Below are 21,716 nucleotides of genomic sequence, written 5' to 3' on the forward strand. Positions count from 1 at the left end.
AAACACTTTTGGGGTGGGCACCAAAATTGAACACTTTGCAGAGCCAAACAGGTGGCGGCTGTTACTTTTGTAGCCCCCACTTTTGTTTTATTGGTACAATCTTTTTTTGCCCTCCTTGTACACAAACGTCTGTAGTCACCCACTGGAGTGCCTCACTGCCTTTGCAGCCTGTCCCACTGCTTCCTGTATGCACAAACCTGTTACAGTGGTTTGAGGTCGGTTGCCAGAAGACTAAGTCTTAGAAGACTAAGTCTTCTCCGTGGAACTGCTGCAGGTTATGCAGTTATTTCAGAATACTTTTGGAAGGGGAAAAGTGGGAAAAATCAAAACAAAATCTCAAGTGGTTCTTTAGCAAGATAATTCTTGATTCATGGTCAAAACTCTTTTGTCCTTTTTTTTTTTGTTTGCCCTTCCTTCAAATGGTATGTATTTATCTTCTGTTTTCTTTCCATTTCACTATCCTTCTCTCATAAAAGCTCCACTGAAAAAAAAAAAAAAAGATAAAAAAAAAGCACATCAGCATATGAAGTAAACAGTAAATTGCAGAACTAATTAAAGACTTTCATAGTCCTTTAGCTTGTATTATATTCTTTTTCTCTTCCATATGTCTGTTTTTTATTTTTTCCTATTTGGAGTATTAACCACATTCTTAAAGGGGCTACATCTTCATGGTTTTACAGTATTTGATACTGTGGGTGGGGGGTGTCTCATGTCAGTGACTGCTGTGAGATGCAGTTCTTAACACAAAAAATAAAATCCATGTTCTGGACTGTATGTTATTCTTATCCTTTATTTTTCCGATTAATTTTTTTTCAAGGAAGCAATTAAAAGTATGGGTCAAATATGTGTGAAAAGATTGAAAATAAAATAGAATTTTAAAACTAATCTCTGCATATAATTTACCTCACTGGGACATCTTGCTCAGTTAGGTTTTAATAACTCTTTCCACTTTTGCTGATAGATCTGCCATTCACTGTTGATCTATTGAGCCTTGATAGCACTGTTGATAGCATCACTGTTAGTGCTGATGTTTTGGGACTTGGGAGAGCTGGGGGTAGTTTGTATGTTTAAATTTGCAGGTCTTTTCCTTGCTTGTCAGCTGTAATTTAAAGGTACTACTTCAAGCTATAGCTGTAAGACAAACCATGTTTGGATGACTTATTTTTCTATTGCAGCATATACAAAGTTTTGGCTGTTCTGTAGGGATTCAGACTTGTTGTTTGTGTACTTCAAATTACATTTAGAAAAGTATATTTACAGAGGTAGTATGTGGATGCAATTTTAGGTTCTGATATAGATATTACTAGATATACTAATAGTAGTTTCGATGGCATGTAAATCAGCAAAACAAAAGTCCATGGTTGCGAGGAGAAGCTACTTGCCTACTGCCAGAATTACTGAAGAATACCAACGTAGTTTATAGGTAGTAAAATTACATCCATTGAAGATTTGACACCTGGAGGCACCAAAGCCTGTCTAGTAGTCTTACTGGTTACATGCTAGTTCTAAGATCAGTAGCCTCTGTCTTGGTTTCTTCCTGAACTTAAACTTTGTTCTGGAAGAAGATGAAGGCTATTTTCTAATTAAAATTCAAGCCTATGCACTACATGTCCTACTGTTTTACAAATTTCACTTCTGGGTAATCTTTACAGAATAATAGAATATCCCGAGTTGGAAGGGACCCACAGGAGCATTGACTCCAACTCCTGGCTCTACAAAGAATGGTCTAAAAATCAAACCTTCTGACAGCACTGTCCAAATGCTTCTTGAATTCCGGCAGGCTCTGACCACTGCCCTGGGCAGCCTGTCCCAGTGCCTGACCACCCTTTCAGTGCAGAACCTTTTCCTAACACCCAGCCTGACCCTCCCCTGTCCCAGCTCCATGCTGTTCCCTTGGGTCCTGTCATTGTCCCCAGAGAGCAGAGCTCAGCGCCTGCCCCTTTGCTCCCCTCCTGAGGAAGCTGCAGGCTGCAATGAGGTCCCTCCTCAGCCTCCTCTTCTGTGCGCAGAGAGCTTTTCTTCTTACATATGTAAAGTCAGGTCATTCAACTTAGCAAGCTATTTGTACTCTAATTGATAGAGTTTTATCCCACCTTATTGGAGACTGTACTGTATCGGAGACTGTTAATAGCTGTACATTTAGCCTGGCTTTTGTTAGAGCTTTCACTGTGTGGTAACTTGTAGAAGTATTACAACAAACTTGGTCTTAAATATCAACACTTTGTTAGAAATATGAACTTAAAAACACTTTACAGATGCTTTCTGTATCTAGTCTTAATCTTACCAGGCATAAAATGTGTAAGTTTATGCCTTGCTGAAATAGTGTTTCCTGTGTTTAGACAGCTTGTTGATGAGGTGCTATCTCATAAGAGAAATCATCTTGATTCCCTTAACATTAGCATTGAAGAGGACAGAACACTGTTTGCCAAATAGGGTTTTATATTTTAGCAAGAGAAGATAACTTTTGATCTAAGCCTTTGCTCTGTAGGGTCACTGTATCACCCAGGGCTACTTTTTTCAGACAAATGAAAAGCATATATTTGAGGAATTCTTGAGAAATCTTGACCTGTAGGTCCAAATGGGATGCATCAGAGTGCTGAGAGAAGTGTCTGATGTCCTTGTGAGGCTGTTCACTGTTACAGTTGCTGAGTTGCAGGTTTTGGGGGAGGTTGCAGAGTGGGAGAGTCTGGATCGTGTTTCCCAGAGAGGTTTTTGAATCTGTGCCTTGAAGTCGTAAAAACACAGAATTAAGGAGAACTTGTGTTTCAGAATTTTAGGATCTTGACTAACATGCTTTCCTCAAATTTTGAGAACCTTGCTAATGTTTCTCCTTCTCTGGCTTTGGATCGGATAGCTATTTCTCACTATTTCTCAGATCTTCAAACTATTGATTTAAAAATGACTACAGGTCATACGCCTGGATGAACGTGGCAACTAAATGTGTTACAGATTGATGGCTGTCATCACTGTCCACTCTCATTTTCTGCTGTGATGCCAAGAGTTCCTGGGGCTCTGTTACAATGCATGACCTCAGGGATTCCCTATCTTTTTGTATTTTGTAAGGTTTCCTTCCTTTTTCTTTGTATTTTCTCTGCTCTGAAACTACATTCACAATATCTTTAATTTTTTTATTTTTTTTTTTTACTTTTAGAGGATTATCATTGATATTGCTGTCTAAAATCTTACCTGCAGCTGTATTTTCATACTGTTTACTAAGCTCTTGTAATTCTTCGTGTTTTTCTCATCTGGGGGCAAACATTTCATGCTCATTGCAGAATGAAGGAACTAACCTACACGTTCGTCAATTTGGGGAAAAAATGCCTGAGGCAGTACAAAAAAAAAAGTTTTGAGATTGAAAGTCAACTTTACTAAGGAATTTGATGTTAAAGTTTACCGTGCAATGTTTCTGTACCATGACATAGTGCAGAAGGCATTAAGGATGTAAGATACATATTTTAAAGTGAATCTGCAATAGATTTTAAATCATATTAGGAAATGGAGGAAATTCACCCATTGTATGTATGTATAGTAGGGCAGAGAAACATTCACACTGCTTTTTTCAATTAAATGCTTCAAGTTTTACATTGATCTTGTCAGATGCATAACTGCTGAGTAGTCTCCTAGTAGTGCTATGTGGGAAAACCCAATGAAATTATGGAAGGTTCATTGAATTGAAAGGGTGATTTTTTAATAATCTGAAAAGCTGCTGTGTAAAGGGAATATTTATTAAGTTATTGTAGTGTTGCCCTTCTATATTAGAGCACCGAAGTGAAGTCGACCATGGTGTGGGTATTTATGCATTGTGTATCCTTGGATCTGTATCTTCTTACTCCCTGGGGACTTGCTAAATGTCTTCAAAATCCTTCAACTTCCCCCAGTATTTTGTTGTTTATTTCTTCTTTCCTCTCCTGTCGTTCATTCTTATCCACTTAGCCAGATATCTCCGGAGATGGCTAAACAGTTCATAGACCCTTCAGATACATGGTACTGTTATGTGATGGTGTCAGTTCTGCATTAGTAGTATAATGAAAGCAAGGAAGAATGGCATGAAACACAGGTAGGAAATTGGTATATATGCTGTTACAGATGTGATTCCAAATAATGACGCTTCAAATTTAAATGTTTGCCATGCCACTGAGCTGCTGTTTTGTGGGTCTCTGTGGGTATTGCTCCCTTAGGGATTTGTTGAGGCTCTTGAAGTAACTGAGGATAATTCTTAACACTACTTGGGTTCATTTACGTTAGTACCACTTCATGCAGGATGTTTCTACTACTCAAAAAGAAACTGAACTTGGGTGACTGTGACTTCATTAAAACTCCTAAAACTGGCTGAATGCCACATCTCCTGAACTTCAGCAGAAATTCATTGCAAGAAATGAGAGGGGCATAGGTTCCCATTTGCCTGCAGCATGAAAGCCTCCTTCTGCCAAACCAATGTGTTTTGTTATATTAAAAAACACTGCTCCTGCTGTGTCGTTTTATGCCAAATGTTCCCTGTAGTTGGGCATGCGGGCTGTAACTACCTTCTGACAATTGCATCAGAGCAAATGAGCTGTGACACTGCTTGCCTATTTTTAAATAAGCTCAATGTTGTCCATCTAATGAAGTGCTAAAGCATACTGTGCCGGGGGGAAATGCAGGCTTTGCATGAGGAGTTGTTAGGAAGAAGTTCTTGTTTTAAAAAACACAAACAAAACAGAAGTATGATTTCTCAATGTTGTAATAAGCAGCTACTGTTTAACTTGAGCCAATCCTGAGTTGCTGCTCTTTAGTCAGAATAGGTAGCATTGATAATCTTGGAGAATGCTGCACTGGCTGTGCTAAATGTGTTAGCTGCATTTAGGGAGCACTTCTTGAAGTGCAAGCTTGGAACTTCTTGTATGTGGTGGTAAAGTTCCTTACCTTTGCAATGGGAATGTATGGCTGTGTATAGATAGTACAGTAATGAGTATACAAAGATTTGAAGATCACCACAATTGAAACTGAATCTATCTTGCTTGATTTACATTACATTCTGTTTAAGTGAATAATTAAAGAGTAAGTAAGAGAAGTTCTAGTTTCTATTTAATTTAATCTGCACCAAGCCTGTCTGAATTTAAGACGCAATTGGACTGTGCACATAGTCACATGGTCTAAAATTTTGGGTAGACCTGTGCAGTGCCAGGAGTTGGACTTGATGATCTTTATGGGTCCCTTCCAACTCAGGATATTCTATGATTCTATGACTAATATTGGCCCCAAGATCTTTGACATTTTGACTTCTGTATTGAAGCCTTTGGATTTTGGCTGCTTGAGGTTATCTCCTCATTCCTCTGCATGTTTACCAACTGCTTATTCTGTTTTCACTTTTTTGTTATTTATTTGTAAGTGTGCTGATAATCTGTTAAAGAATATGTGCTTCTTTTTTTTTTTTTTCCTCCCAGAATACATAATGCAATGTAGGTCTGGAATTGCAGAAACTGGCATTGGAGGACTACTCTTTTTCTGTAAGTGATGTGGCTGTTTGATATGCATGTGATTGGTATGTAATGGATTGTAAAGAAGATGATGTAATCATCATAGTTATATGCCAGTTGTATTTGTACTGGATATGTATCATGTTTTGTGATTCTTTTGTTGTGAGTGGTGCTGCCTCAGTTGGAGGTAATTTGCATCTGTACAGAAAAAAATGCGAAATAGATGTTGAATCAGTAACTTCCTTTTAATTTTGTTATATTAAACAAAAAAAAGCATGTTGCAGTAAACAAGTTCATTTTTTAAAAAGCGATTTTGATCCAATAGGTACTCTATTTAGAGCTTCGCAGGTAAAAATTGAAAGAGCTGTACCAAATTGTGACTTGCACAAATACTGGAAAAGAACTGGAAGTAGCTGTCACCTGATGTGTGTTCTTGTCTGCCACACTTGCATACGCTGTTTAGGCAGGTGTACGAAATAATGCATTGAAAGTCTTTGGCCTGTGAAAATTAAACTTGCGTTTTAAAAAAGCAGACCTGATGTGCAGTGTGCTTTTCGAAATACGCCACAGCTCCCTTACTGGTGCTACAGCTGGGTAGGAAGCTTCACTGATAAAGCTTCCTGTAATGGGGTGTGAAGCAGATGCTAGTATGAGCAGGAAAAATGCAACAGGTCATGCCTGAGATGATAATCATGCTTCTCAGCTCATTAGCACCTTTCCGCTAAGACGATCACAGCATTTTGAACGTTGAGTTTTGTAATACCTATGTGAGCTGCAAGTGCAGTATTATTTCTGCATCTTATAGGGAGTAAGCTGAAAGAAATAAAAGGTTAAAGTAATCCAGTGAGCTGCTGACCAAGCCAGAAATAACTCAGGTCTTTCTTACTCCTACTGTTCTTTTAGAACTTGTCCGGTAGCATTTAGCATATGTCTGGAGAGTGCAGAAGAGAGATATTAGTGCTCTGCCTCCAAATGCCGTGACTGGTGAACGAGAAAACTGAATCTATTCCTATTAGGCTTCAGTTCAGTTGATAGGACCCCATTTTCTGTCAGGAAATGCTTAGGGGTCTGCAGATTGAGAAATGTTGAAGAGTACTGAAGCTGTCAGCAAAGATATTCTGGCAAAGCTAGCCTTGCACGAAGAAGGTAGGGAGCTCTAAAGACCAAGGGTGCAGCTGGCTAGCAGGAGATGAGGCACACAGCAAAGCTGAGAGGGGGTTTGGGTAATGACACCTGCTGTAAGGAGGGCAGGGGAGCACTGGAAGAGCTGTTTTCTCTTTATAGCAACAGTCTATAGTCTGAATTCACAATTGAACGTGTGGTGACTCTAATCCCCAGCTGTAACCTTTTATTAATACCTGGAAATGCTTTTCTCTTAAGTCCTCCCTGCCAAAACTCCAGCCATTGGTTATTTTTGGATTGGAGATAACTCAGACTTCACAGTAGTGAGAAGTGAAGTCAACTTGGAGGAAAAAAAAAAAAAAAGCTGCTTTGGCTCAGACATTTTTCTTTTCCATTTTTTCCCCTCCAGCGTTGGACATAAAACAACTCCTTTCATTATAGGAAGGAAAGATGAGAAGAAACAAGTACAGACTCTTTGGTACCTTGGCTTAAAGATGTAATATAAAGCATTCTCAGTGTTTTGAGGTGGAAGTGTAACATGCAAATGGATCAAGTAGGTTGGTACTATGACAGAGGAGAGTTTGAGATGGCTGGGCAGAATATCAGTAGGTCGTTGAGCTAAGTTTTTTAATTGAGAGTTGATTGTTGAGGGAGGTGAAACTGAGTGTTGGAGGAAATCTCTTGCATGTTATTCTTTACTGTTAAAGAAATAGTATGAGAACTTCTGCACCTTGGCTGATCTGATCTGTACTGCCTTACTAAGCCATTTCTCTGAAGTAGAAACAATCCTTTTTGATGTACTTTGCAAGATATTCTGTAGTTGGATTGGAAATAGAAGTCTACCAGGATTATGAAAACAGAAGGGGTTAGTAATCAGATAATTATTATCTCAATCAGATAGTGACAGGACAAGGGAGAAAGGTTTTAAACTAATAGAGGGGAGATTGAGATTAGGAGGAAATTCTTCACTCAGAGGGTGTTGAGGCACTGGCACAGGCTGTCCAGAAAGGTTCTGGATGCCCTGTCCCTGGAGGTGTTCAAGGTCAGGTTAGATGATGCCCTGGGCAACCTGATCTAGTGGGTGGCATCCCTGCCTATAGCAGGGGAGTTGGAACTAGATGATCTTTAAGGTCCCTTCCAACCCAAGCCATTCCAGGATTTTATAATAATGCTGATCCTGAGTTTTTTATGAAGCTTTGCTGACTGGGGTTGAGGACTTTTGCTAAATGGAAACACTGTCTCCAGCTGACACAGCATCTGGCTGGAAATTCTGCATTTTCTTCTTACTCTATTCTACTCTGCGGTTTGTAGGCTTGAAGATCAAAAGAATAGGGCCTTCTACTGTTCTCCAACTCTAATTAGCTAATTTCTTGTTTGAGTTCTAAACAGGTACCAGTTTTGTTCTCAGCAGATGTGTTGGACCTCTTGACAGTTATTTGGAGTTCATCAGAAACACTATTACAAAGTAAGAAATGTCCGAACATAGTTTTAAGCGCTATATAAAACTCTCTTATTTGCTTTCACTTTTGTTTTGATCCATATATGATTGAATTGACTTTCACAGAGCTCTTGTTCTCTGAGCATGAACCAGAAGTATATGCATTGCACAGTTGTTTTAATAGTAACTTGTTCGATGCATTTAAAGTGATAGTCACGGAAAATTTGACTGAGATCTGTCCCATATGTGTTTTGTTAAAATAGGTACTATTTCTTGTCTGTTTTTAACATGGCACAACTTATTGTCAAAAATCTTAGACCCAAATTTACCTGTAATTCGAGGGATGTTATTGTACAATCTATAAAGTAAAATCAAACGTAGTTGGTTTTGCATAAATTTCCAATATTGGTGATGTTCAGAGTACTGCAGGTAGCTGATAAAGCATTTGCTGGTTTTCCATCTTCTTGTGGCTTGTGAAATGTATGGGTTCCTCTGATTAAGATGTTTTTTACTGCAAAATAATTTATGCATACCTTAGAATTTTTACTAGACCTCAGCTACTCTTATGGGAAAATCACAGCTTCTGAGATGTCAGCATTTTGTGTGTTCATTGGTTATTCAGTAGTGCTCTGTCCAACAGCTGCAAAAGGATTTCACTATGTATTAGTAAGATACAAAGTAAAATCCTGTCTTGCATATCCCACATAGTATCTTTTGTCTAGTATTGCCCTAAAAAGAATATTAGGTATATCCTGCTACACAAATTCGTAATAAATCAAGTCTTCCTGTTTAGTTCACTTAACATCACCTTCAGTGGAATTATGAAGGAAAGAAAAACACGAAAGCTTCTAATCAAAGCAGTTGTTAAGAAGATATAAAAACAAAAGAAATGCACGTGTAAAGTACAGCATTTAAGAGCTTTTGAATTTGCAGTTTTTTGATGCATCCTCCATGGCTTTTATAAACGCTAATAGGAGTGTAGCATTTAGAGGGAGAATCTCAAGAGGTAGAAAAGATCTTTGGAAGATAAAAGCTTAATTCACAGAATTCCTGTTCCCAGCATTTCTAATAGTCAAACACAAAAGTTTTACACCAAAATCGCCCTTTACAAAAGATTAATGAATACATTTTGCACTTCTAAAAACTGGAACTGTTGAGGTCTAAAAGGGATGAAATTATCCTTAATTTACAAGATTGCTTATAACATATAAGATGTTATTCTTTCAACTATAAAAGAATCTTATACATTTATTTATATATTTTGACTGCCTATATAAAGACATATGCACAGCATTTTTTATCTGCTGCAGAGATGTGTACATTATATGTTTGGGCTTCAATATCATCAATATTGTGTGTGCCAGTAGTGCTAGCATATTGGGCTAGCACTTAGGAGTTGTGGATATTGTAAGGAAGAGTAGATAAACTGAAACAAGATGAAGGAAATAAGATGACTTTAAAAAATAAAAATAATAAAAAATAAGAATGGGTGGAGGCGAGAGAGAGAGAACAAATGATGATGAAAAATTCCAGGAAATCCAAAGATGGAAAAGAAAAAGAGTAGTATAGACAAAAATACAATGAAACAAATTTTGAGTTGAGATCTTTATAAAATCGTTGAGTTGATGTGTTATGTCAAACATTTCATTAAAAGGATAAGAAACCTTATACATTTTCTTTGCTACTGTTAAATTGAACACTTTAGGAAAAAGAACTCTGTAATGGTAGTTGTAAATTTTAAATCATGGTTGTTCTTCAAAGAAGACCATTATTTCAGTAAGATAATAAAAGTGTTTTCTAATTCTGACCTTGCTACCTTAATTCCTACAAGAAACTTAGAAATGTCGGTTTTGCGTGATTGGAAGTTGGGAATGACTGTCTTTATTGATAGAATCAATAATGCTTGTCGTGTATTTTCCAGAAGTATTTGCTTCAGTGACTATTTCAATTGAGTGAAGATATTTTTCTTAATTTAAGAAAGGCAACTGGTTTCTTTTAACAGAAGAATAGCTGTGTTAAGTGTTTCAGACTTCCCTTGAAAAGAAAGCCTTATTTTCTATGTTCAGCTAATATGTAGTAGCTGAAATCTGAACTGATGCTACTGTTCTAGTAAAATTTGTTATTGAGTTAGCACATCAGTCAAGAAAACAATTTAGCTACAAATTTGACAGTAATGTTATAATGTGCAACCTTGGAGAGACTTGATTTATTGTTGTAAGAATAAATGAATATGAATTTGATCTAGTAATATTCTGTAAACTTCCACTGCTGTTTTTCACATGCTATTTGATAAGGTGAAAATAATAATGCATCTTCACAGAAAAAAAAAAATTGCAGTATTCCAAGAAGTAAACTAATAATTTATAACCATAATGATTCAGAGCATTTAGAAAGGTTTCAAAACAGTCCTCAGTAAGCAAAGCACTTCATAGGTGCACAGGGGTCAAAAGTACATTTACACGGATTATAACTAGTATTGGGTTACGGTGTTGGTTCATGTGGTCCATCTCTACAAGATGTGTATAAGCTGTCTTTTAATTCTAGAGTTGAAACTGATAACTGTTTTGCATAACTAATTCCATGTCTTTAGGGTTTCTGGCATAAAACTGTTTTGGTTTTGCACTGCAGTGGTAGTTAGAAATATTTCAGATATTCTTCCTTCCTCTTCCCCCCCCACCCCCCCTTTTTTTTTTTAAGAAATACAACAACTTTTACCAGAACTTTGCAATTATTTTTTAGCAAAAATGCAATTAAGAAATTGCTTTGGGAAATGTTCCAGAAGCCTAGGTCTCTTTATTTTTGTTGTTGTTTTTATGTTGTGGGGCTGAATTTGTTAAGAGAATGATTCTTACACCCCCGTTTTTGAAATTTACTTGAAATAATTTGGCTTCTTCCAACTCAACAGCTATACTATAGAGTGTCTCCTACTGCTGCTGATTCACACCATTTGTTCTCTGATACACCTCAGAAACATACTCCTTGTGACTGGAACTCTCGTTATACTCTAGTCTAATTTACGGATTCCTTCAATTTTTCTGCAATTCTGAGTTTTCTCTACTAGTCTGTCACTACATCCTTTTTCTGTGCCTGTCATTTCCCAAATGTATTTTGAAAGGGAATGGAAGATGAGCCTTTATAAACCTCTGTATCATAATATCTTTCCATTTATGAATGTCTAGCCTGAAAAATTTATTTATAGGAGCTTGATGCAAGAAAGACCTTAGAATTTTGGGTCATGCTTTTGTCTGATTCTTTGGACATACCACGTAGCAGCTTTGTTCTAGTTGTTTGTAAAACGTTTAGTATTTACCTAGTTCAGAAGCATAAAGTATGGATTGTGATGTCTCGTTATTTTGTAATGACTGCTTTGAAAATGAAGTACTGTGTAGTTTGAATTACCACAAACTGGATTGTACCATAGATCCTAGCATTAAGCAGAGCTTCCCCTTCCAAATAATCACAGCAGAGTTGTAATATAATATGCCTTGCCATATAGAATAACAGCAAAAGATTCAGGAACAAATTGTAAAGCTCAGGAGATCTGATTTGACTATTCCTAATATCAGATCATCTGATTTTTAAATATAGCTGTCAGTAGTATTTTAATATTCTATTTTCAACATTCTGTAGAATTTCAAAAATGGATTGTTAGATTACATGCAAAACCATCATGAGCTATGTATTAGACGAAGCCCTAATGACAGAAAAACGTATAACTGGTGAGGCAAGTCTGGGCAGAACTGAATTTTCTTGGTATGATTAAAAACATTAACCAAGCAGTTCCGTTGGCAACAGTGACGTGGGACACGTGGTTTGAAACTAACCTCAGGCTGTTGCTTATTGTATCTTTTCAAGAGAAAAAAGGGAGATCAGGGAATCAGCTCCTGTAAATTGTTTGCCTTTTTATGTTTTCTACCTTTTCCAGATGATCCTCTTGCTGCTGCCTCAAGCTAGGCAGCTTCCTGAGATATGCACTAACTTTACAGAGGTAAAAGTAATTTTAAAAGGAAGATATAATTTTAGCAAGAGAGTTGGCTAATAGTATGTAATTTAACTTGAACTGAAGTCAATATTCCTGGGTGCAGAAGTATCGCCCTTTTCTATCAGAAATGAATAGCATCGGGGTTGGCAGGAGCATTTTGAGTTATCCCATCGCATCCTTAATTTATCTGAAATACACTGTGCTTCACTGATATAACGGTGATCATAAGAAATTCATCTAGTAATTATGTGCAAGGCATATAAATTCTCTGATCCTACCCTCTGAACATGGGCGAAGTATTCATATAGGCAGTAGCTCCTTAAACAAAGTTCAACTCCTAACAATCTGCATTTTATATATATTCTTTTACCTAAGGGTAGTAAACATGAGTTCAGTTCTGTTTGTGTGCTTGTATCCTTTGCAAGAGAGAAGTTTAAAACACCTTTCTCCCTCTTTGCCTGACCTTTTCTTTTTCCAGTGGAATGCAAAACAAACGAACAACAAAAAGCACTGTTTGTTTGTTTCGTGGAATGTTACAGATGCAGTGTGACTGAAGAACTGATACTGAATTGAATGGCTATAAAATGAATGTCTGCAGTCCTAAATTTTTTGTTTCTTACTGTTTGCACCATTTTGATTATCTGGTCAAAAGAGATAAAAGATTGCTGAAATAGTAGGATTTATGAATCTTAGCTATAGAAATACCTGATTTGTTAGGTTATTAAATAGGAAGGCTTTACATAGTATGCAATTTTTAATTTGAGCCATAGAGAGTGGGATGAAATTACTTGTTTAATGGCTGTCAGTTGTGCCCCTGTTTAAAACAAAACCAACCCGAAATAAAAAGACTTTTTCCTACGCTTCTGGTACATGCTCTCTTCTCTGCTTTTTTTTTGTGTACTCATACTTTTTGAAGGCAAATGTTGGAAAATATGTTTTAGGGTAAAAACTGAGTTAGTCAGTGGTAGCAGATGACTTTCAGTGATGATTCTGACTGTTGTCCTTATTTGTTGCATAAGCCTTTGAAAAGTCTCTGCCTAGTAAGGTGGTTGGTACTCCAATTTCATCATCATGATTTTTCACACACACAGAGCACAATAAAACCCTTAAACTTATATAAAAAAAACCAAAAAACTCAAACCTTATGTGACAGTAGGTGGCAAAAGGGGAATACAAACCATTTAGATTTTGGGCACAAGTAAAGTCTTAAAATGGGTGAAGTTTGTCGTGACAAAAGCTCTGTTTTATAGATGTGATTTTTTTTTTCAGTGTTTTGTATGTGGGTTCCTGGAAGCAGGTAAATGGTTCTTTCAAAGGTTCAGAGTAGAATGAACAGATTCAAATAAGGTGGGTATGAAGGCTTGGGAATAGCACATGAGAAATAGGTAAGGAGGCCATCCTTCTTGAGTTCTGGTATTTAGAAGAAAAAAAAAAAAGGTGGAAAAAAGTGGTAAGATTAAATGTCAAAACCCACACTATTTTGGTGAAGCAGCCAGGAAAAGAACAGATCTTTTTCCCAACAGGGCTTTGACATTCTCATTTTATTTTTTTTTAATTCACATACTCTCAAACACATTTAAAACTTCATGGGCTCAAGAACATGACAGATCCCTCTGAGGACTCCTTTGCAGAGTAGAATGCGGAGGCTAGCAAAGGCAAGCCCTTCAAGGAGTCCCAAGCAGCTCTTGCCAGTTTCCTTTTCCAAGTGGGGTGGAGCTGCCACTTCAACATAAGAAATAGGGGTAAATAAAGTAATGGAGCTGTTTGTATCCACAGCCATATGCTTCCTATCCCCACAGGCTCAACACCATCAATCAAATGTGAGTTACAGACACGTTGTACCTCTGTTACATATCAGGTAGCTATTCAGGCATTACCAGATGTAAATTAATTTCCAAGCTTGAAATAAGGAAAAAGCAAGGTAAAAATGTATCTGTAAACTATTTGCTGTGTCCTTGGTTAAGTCTGTGCAACATAATGTGCCTCAGCTCCATTTGCAGCATGTGCCCACGCAGATGAGGGGTTCTTTTGGGGTGATCAGAAGACAAATATCAACAGTCAAATTAGTTGAGAAGTGATTCACAGTCTTCTGGCTTCAGCCATCAGTATGAGATCCTCATGCACATCTGGTGGACAAAGCTATCTTAGTGATTTAGCTGACCATTGAATCATTTTCCTTCTGGAGAGTTGTGCAGGCTCTAAGTACATATGTTGCTGCTCCTAATTTACTCAAGAATGATAGTTCTTTTCTACGTAAGGGCTTGAAGCAGATGCCGTGATTATCCTGAAATTCTCCAAATTCTTCTTGTCTGGTGAGGACCATTTTTCTTGAGAGAGAAAAACAGGAAGTTCATTCCCTGAAAAACTTAGAGGGCTTTCCATTATTTAATTATGACTTTAAAATCTAAAACTGTCTGTACTGCTGGGTTACCGCTGTATCGGATTGCACAGAACCCGTAATGGGGACTCAGCTTACCATCAAAGCTGCAAATTATACTGATACAAGTGAAACATATCAGCGAAAGTTCACCTGTGCTAATACGTAAATGTATGAGCATTAGGGGCTTGTGCTAGCACAGCTGCTCATTGTGGGAGGCGTCTACTTGGCAAAATACACATTTGTGATGGCTTAGTTAAGATTTGGGGCACAGGTTGCTTGTTTTGCTGTTGCTTGGAGGCTGCAGCCAGGTGTCATGCATGCTATCCCCAAAGCACCCAGCTGATACCTTACAGTTTACTATACAGTTATCCAACTACTACACCTATATAATTTTGGCAGAATTTAGCTCCCATAGCATTGCTATTCTTTCGCCCACGCTTATAAAAAGGAAATGTTAGTCTCCATTTTGGAAGATATCATGCATTTCAAGTGATTAAATGAAATAACCTTTGTTTTCTGTGCTGTGCACTACTCATTTCTCTGAAGTAATAAGGCTGGTACTGAATGCAGTTTCCATACAAAAAGAGTTACTGTGTCCTCATTTAATACTTCTCTTATTGCTGTTACTTCTGCTTTCTATTGATGCTTGGCTGGTTACAATCTGACACTTTCTTCTCTTGGTCCCAAAATGCAGTCTTAAAATGAACTGGTGACATGCAGTTCTTCTGGAGCCAGCAAAGCGTATTATAGTTTTAGATGGAGCAGACAAAGCTGCTGTATTTACGATTGTTGTGCTGGAATGGGAAATAGTGGGATTGTATATGTAGATATATTTAATGTACAGAATATGTGAATTTCAGCTCCCATGAAAATGCAAGTAGAGGCAATAGCCAGTGAGAAAATACTGGAAAAATACATGGGTAAATAGTTTGGCTGCTGATCGGCTAGGTAATTTTTAATTTGAGGATTTTTGGCTAGTTACTTTTACTTCTGAGTGGTTTGTTCCATCCCTTATGTTTTACTTGCTTTAGAGTGTAATTTTTTTTGGAAGTATAGTCCTTTTTTTTTAAATGCACAGCTGCATCATACTGTGCCATTTCAGTCAAGGTCTACATTATTCCATTTTGTACAAATTACAGTAGATTTTGGACAGATCACAGAATGGTTAGGGTTGGAAGGACCTCTGGAGATCATCTGGTCCAACCCTCCTGCCCAGCAGGGTCACCCAGAGCATGTTGCACAGGCTCACATCCAGGCAGGTTTTGACTGTCTCAAAGGAGACTCCACAGCCTCCCTGGACAGCCTGTCCCAGTGCTCCATCACCCTCACAGCGAGGAAGTGTTTTCCCATATTCAGCCGGAACTTCCTGTGCTTCAGTTTCTGCTCATTGCCTCTTGTCCTGTCTCTGGGCACCACTGAAAAGAGCCTGGTATCCTCCCCTTGATGCCCTCCCTTCAGGTATTTATACACATTGATGAGATCCCCTCTGTTTTCTCTTCTCCAAGCAAAGCAGGCCCAGTTCTCTCAGCCTCTAGAAGTAACTCTGAGTTCTGATCTGGATTCAGAGCACTATTAACCAGGTACTAACAGCAATTTTCACATGTTGTATTTTCTTTTTCCACACTGTAAATATATATGTATTAATATATAATCTGAACCCCAAGGAGTACTTTGAATGCAGGGAGACTGTGAGATTCTAATTGACATCTTAGTTCACATACATGATATGGCTATACTGGTGCATGTGATATGCACATATATAGCTAAGTCTCTGTTTATACTGATGCATCCCCATTTGGGTTTCAGATTTAGGTTATGGCCAGTAATTTAAAACTGGGGTGGTAGAACTGATTTTTCTATACAAACAGAGGTCTCCCAAATCCAGGAAAACAGACAGGCAGGCATTTGTTAACAAAACAGTAATGGTATAGTAATAGTATGCAAATGTACGGCTAGGTTTTGAGATATGGATGTGATAATTGCATGTGGGGGAAAAAACCTATTGTCTAGCTTTTTACTGTGCAGTTTAAATGGGACATGTATGTGAAGAGTCTTAGCCAAAAAAGAGCATTCATTCTTACTTGTCTGTATTAGGAAGTCAATGAGAGATTTGTCTGTTTCATTTTGAATTTAGAGGTTGTTTTATTTACCCCAGAACGAATTGTTGCATTACCTACTCTTTGGCAATAAATCTTTTTATTTTTCTATAGACTTTTTAGACCTTCTCATTAAGCAATGAAATGATTATTTTAATACACTGAATTCTAACAGGGAAGATTGTGTGATGAAAAAGATGGAAGAGCTGGAATCACATTATAGGACTGCACCGAATTTACGTAAAAATTGAAATTGGCAAGAGATAAGAACCTACTTTAGACTACTTACTATAATAGCTATATAATCTCTGAAACTTGATAAAGTAAAATTTTTTTTTTGGCGGTAAATAATCTCAGTGCTTACAAATCTAAGCCCTTTAAAATATGGGAATTCAATATAAAGATAAAGATCATTAGTGGATTTTTACCTGGTGTAATATAAGTAAGCAGGAAAACAGTAGGAGCAGAGTCAGGTTTCATGCCATCATTCTTAGCATTTCATGAAAGATTTGTGACATCCCGGACTATTTTTAAAGAAAGTGGAAACAACCTTCATGTCTTCTTGCTAAAACTTGGGGTAAGCTGTAAAAACAAGCTGTTTTGCAAAAGAAATAGCAGAACAGAAAATAAAAACTGAAACTACACATTTATGTCATGAAATGGCCACTGAGTTTTCTTTTTTTGTGGTTCTGAATGTTGCATTTCCTCTAACCAGAGCAGCACCTAGTGGCTGGGGAATGCACAGCTCTGGAAATAGAGCAGGGTCCTGGTGTTTGGCAGACAGGGAGGACAGACTTCCCCATCATGCACAGAATCATTCCGTAGTAAAGACTGTAGGATTGCTATCTGTCAGTTACATGCTACAGTAACTTACATAGCATTTTCTGCTGAAGTATCTCAAGTGCTTTTGATTGCAAACACCAAAATAAAATGCATAGAATTTGTAGCTCCAGATACCAAAGCATTTTGGGAGAAACACAGTGCAGCTCATATGGAGTTTAAAGTCATAAAATAATGTTGCAGATGGTCTGATGCTTTGGTTTTTGACAGGACAGGTTTTGCTCTACTTAGGGACCTGGTTGATGGAGTCACTTGGGGGGCAATTCTCAAGGGCAAAGGAGTCCAGGAAGGCTGAACATTCTTCAGGAAGGAAATACCGAAGGCACAGGAGCAGGCAGTCCCTGTGTGCTGAAAGGTGAGCTGCTGGGGGGAAGACTGTCCTGGCTGAACAGAGAGCTTCTCCGGAAGAAAAAGAGTTTATGATCTTTTGAAGAAGGGGCAGGCGACTCAGGAGGACGGAAAAGATTTTGTGAGGTAAAGTAGGGAGGAAATGAGAAGGGCAAAAGCCCAGCTAGAATTTAAAATGGCTACTGCAATATAAGACAATTAAAACTGTTTTATAAAAACATAACAAAAGGAGGACTAAGAAGAATATCTATTCTTTACTGGATGCAGAAGGAAACATTGTGATGAGAGATGAGGAAAAGGCTGAGGTACTTAATGCCTTCTTTGCCTCAGTCTCTGTAAGACTAGTTGTTCTTGGGGTACCCAGCCCCCTGAGCTGAAAGGCAAGTAGGGAGCAGAACGCAGCCCTTATAATCTGAGGGAAATGGTTAGTCACCTGCTACACCACTTGGACACCCACAAAACTACAGGGCCAGGCAGAATCCCCCCGAGGGTGCTGAAGGAGCTTGCAAAAGTGATCACCAAGTCACTTTCAATAATTTGTCAGTAGTCCTGGCTAACCAGGGAGGTCCCAGAAGACTAGAGGTTGGCAAATGTGATGTTTGTGTTCTACAAGAAGGGCAGGAAGGAGGATCTGGGGAATTACAGGCCTGGCAGTCTGTCCTTGGTTCCAGGGAAGGTCATGGAGCAGATCACACAGCACGTACAGGATAAGCAGGTGATGGGATGCAGCCAGCATGGGTTTATGGAGGGTGGGCCCTGCCTGGCTAACCTGACCTACTGTGACAATGTGACCTGCTTAGTGGACAGGGGAAAGGTTGGGGAATTTGTTTACTTGGACTTTAGCAAGGCATTTGGTGCTGTTTTCCACAACCTTCTGGAGAAACCAGTTGCTCGTGGCTTTGGCTGATGTGGTGTTTGCCTGGTAAAAAGCTGGAGGGCTGGGCCCAAAGGGTCACTGTGAATGGAGGTAAAGGCAGTTGGCAGCTGGTCACAGGTGGTGGTCCCCAGGACCCAGTACCTGGTCTAGTAGTGGACTTGGAAGTGTTAGGTGATGGACTTGATGATCTTACGGGTCTCTTCCAACCTAAATAATTCTATGATTAAATCTAGTCTGAGTAAAGAGACTAGGTTTGAAGTGTTGTTCAGATGTTACATGTTATTTCATGCTTGTATGCTGCCTTTGACCTTTGTGAAATATATACATAGCTACGTTGATAGTTTAAAACTGATTTTCCATTTGACCCCTGAATACCTTCCTTTTCTCAGTCAGTTAAGATGACACAAAAATTCAGTTGTTTAACTGTTTATCTAGGTAGTATGTCTACTTACATTAAAGGGAAGCATCTCATAAGTTCTTACACATCAGTTCTGTGCTGGGATGTAGTCGCTATGCATCTCCCACCAGCTCAGGATGATACAGGCCGTTACACTGGGGAAAGAGTCAGAAAATGCCACTTATACCCTGTTCCTTTATTTGTTTCTTTTATCTGATATGACTTAGCCTTATCTGCTTGAGGTTGTAGATAGTCCTGCAGATTGTAGTGAAACAACTCACAAGAGTAAAGTGCCTGCAGAACCACTCTGTTTTTATCTTGGAAGCTTCTAGCATTTTAGCAAGATAAAGGACTAAGAATAGATTTTCCAAAAGAACTCAGAGAAATCATATTAAAAACCTGGCACTAACTGTCACAGTGGGAACTGCTGAGTTCTGCAAGTTTGACCTCATCTCAATGTTGAGGTTGGAACTAAGATTTTTTTATTCTTGATTCCAGTCGTGTTTACACAAATGTAGATGTTGGTGATTTTTGAAAATCTAGTCACATGCAAAAAAACTAGAATCATAACAGGCTTTTGGGGCTGTGTTAGATTCCTTTTGGAAATTAATTTGCTAGTGAAGTGTAGTCTACCATGTCAACTATTAATAAGGAATAAATGAGGGTAGCAATATACACATTTCCTACTTCAGCCAGGCTGTGAGTTTTTAAAGGCTCTGTGAAATTGGCTCTGATTCTGAAGGTTTGCCCAATTACAGTTCTGTGCAGCACAAGCCAGAACCTCTTATTTAGAATTCTCTTTGAGGGAAATTTTACATTTGGAGTAGTGGAACTGTAGCTGTTGATCTTCATTTAATTAATACTGACAATGTTGCATTCATTCAAATAGATCTAAACACAGAAATGCGTAATTTTCATGCTAATTAGACCGATCAAGTGAGGTTAGCTAATGAAAGAGTGTATTTAACTCAAGAAGGAATTCAGTATTTGTTTTAAGAAAAAAAAAAAAGTAGTCCTCCACTGTTGTAGAACATGCAGTACAGATCACACACCTGGGAAGGTGCTAAACAGTGGTAAAATTTTAGATATCTGGAAACTTGGGTGAAACAGGAATAAGACAACAAGCCTGCAATGTAAATGGATGGCAGTAGGTCTCAGTAATGGTTGGTGGCTAGCCAGCTCTGTTTACTGTTGGTGCTAGCTCAGGAGAGGTCTGGTAAGCTCTGCAAAAACCTGAGAATGCAGAGTAGGTGTAGCTGTCAATTTTAATCATAAACAGGGAGAAACAGGCGTAGTATCTGCTTGCTAGAACATTGGGAGAGGCTGCGAAGTTCACAGTGGCTGTTTTAGTTTTTTGTCAAGAGAGATTATCTCAAATTTAGTTTTTGAGAGTCTCTGCCTGCAGGAATTCTGTAGAGAGGCTGAAGTATGGAGAATGATCATCCATGGGAAAGCAGGGGACTGGTACAATGGATATTTGGGGTTGAGGTGTGTGCTATTTGTCAAATTCTAGACGTGAACTAAGGCAGAGAACTGGTGTGATTGTTGTTACATAAATTGGTAGAGAAATCCATCTGTTATGTAAGTGGGGCGCAAATCTATAAATGGCAAACAGTGTCAGTAATATTTCCTGTGTAGGGGGTGTGCAGTCTGGTTGCATCAGTCAGTATGTATGCAACAAGTCTCTTGCATTTATGCTCACCTTTACTGGGGAGTGACTAATGATTGAGGCATATTCTTATATTACCCATGCCTATGGGTAAGTTTACAAGAAAAGACAAAGCACTGGATATTCATCCTGGAGTCAGTATGAACCACGACCTTCAGTGTAGATATCCTGTTTCTTTTACTGTGTGCTTCTGAGTCTAAAATTTACCAAGTATTTTCTAACCTTCATAGGGAAATCTACAGTACTCTGCAGCATGAATTTCATTAAAGGCCGCTTTCCCCTGCAGAGAAGCTGTCTAGCCACCATAGTAAGGCTAGTTTTCTAAGGAGAGTGAAATGGGTTCCTATTGAGCTGCATGCTGCTTTGATTAAACAGCTTCAGACACCTGAGCTACTTTCTTTAAATATAGGCAAAGTACCTCTTAGTATGAGACCTTTAAGTGACAGCTGGAATCCACCGACAAAACAGTGGGAAAAAAAAACACATTAGAACAAACAGCAGAAATGGTCTGTGGGAGAACGTAGATGGTGTCTGAATGTGAAGAACCATATTTACTATGTAGGATAGCTAGTGAAGTGTAAGAATTGAGAAGGCTTCAATGGAACCTAAAAGGTGAAAAGGGTTGGGAGGAAAAAAAAAAGGGGAGAGCAAAAAGTATGTTTCAATCATGTTTATTTTGTACGTTAACTGATCACCTAAATAACAGACAAAATATTATTTATTTTCAGGTTCCTCTTTCCCCTTTTTTGTTTAGAAAGATAAAAGTTTTTAGCAGTTTACTGCTTTATATGAGTATTCAGATCCCATACTTGGAATACAAAATAATACTTCTGATTTTTGAAGCGGTGGTCTAGCCATGCAAAGAAACTTCCATAATTTTCAACAGCTGCTTGTAGGTTTCCTGGCAGTTCACCACCTAGAGTATGTGTTGTGAGGGGTTGGTTGTGTTTTGAAATGACAAGGCTTTTCTTACATTCTTTATACTGGTTGTGCTCTACCGCACATTTGTCTGATTTCATAATTAGTTGTATGACATGTATTTCTGGCAATACTGTACCACAAATGAAAGGATGAAAGCACATTGTAGTTATAGTACATTTGCATTAGTGAG

At 38.2% G+C, this 21,716-nt stretch overlaps 1 protein-coding gene across 8 annotated transcripts in view; it reads left to right on the top strand.

The window, feature by feature from the left end:
- Window positions 1-21,716, top strand: part of LONP2 (lon peptidase 2, peroxisomal) — a 116,587-nt gene that overhangs the window by 23,762 nt on the left and 71,109 nt on the right. For 3 of the 8 annotated variants that reach the window (XM_083852216.1, XM_083852215.1, XM_083852214.1), the window contains 2 exons: window positions 5,424-5,486; window positions 7,968-8,043. The exons of 3 other annotated variants lie outside the window; for them this stretch is intronic. In XM_083852216.1, the coding sequence (XP_083708342.1) occupies window positions 5,424-5,486; window positions 7,968-8,043 (139 nt within the window). Of the gene's footprint in view, window positions 1-5,423; window positions 5,487-7,101; window positions 7,136-7,967; window positions 8,044-21,716 lie in introns of those variants that run through there. 2 more of the 8 variants (XM_083852219.1, XM_083852217.1) reach the window with 2 other exon arrangements.

The sequence above is a fragment of the Anser anser genome, assembly GCF_964211835.1.
Source record: "Anser anser genome assembly, chromosome: 11".
NCBI lineage: Eukaryota > Metazoa > Chordata > Aves > Anseriformes > Anatidae > Anser > Anser anser.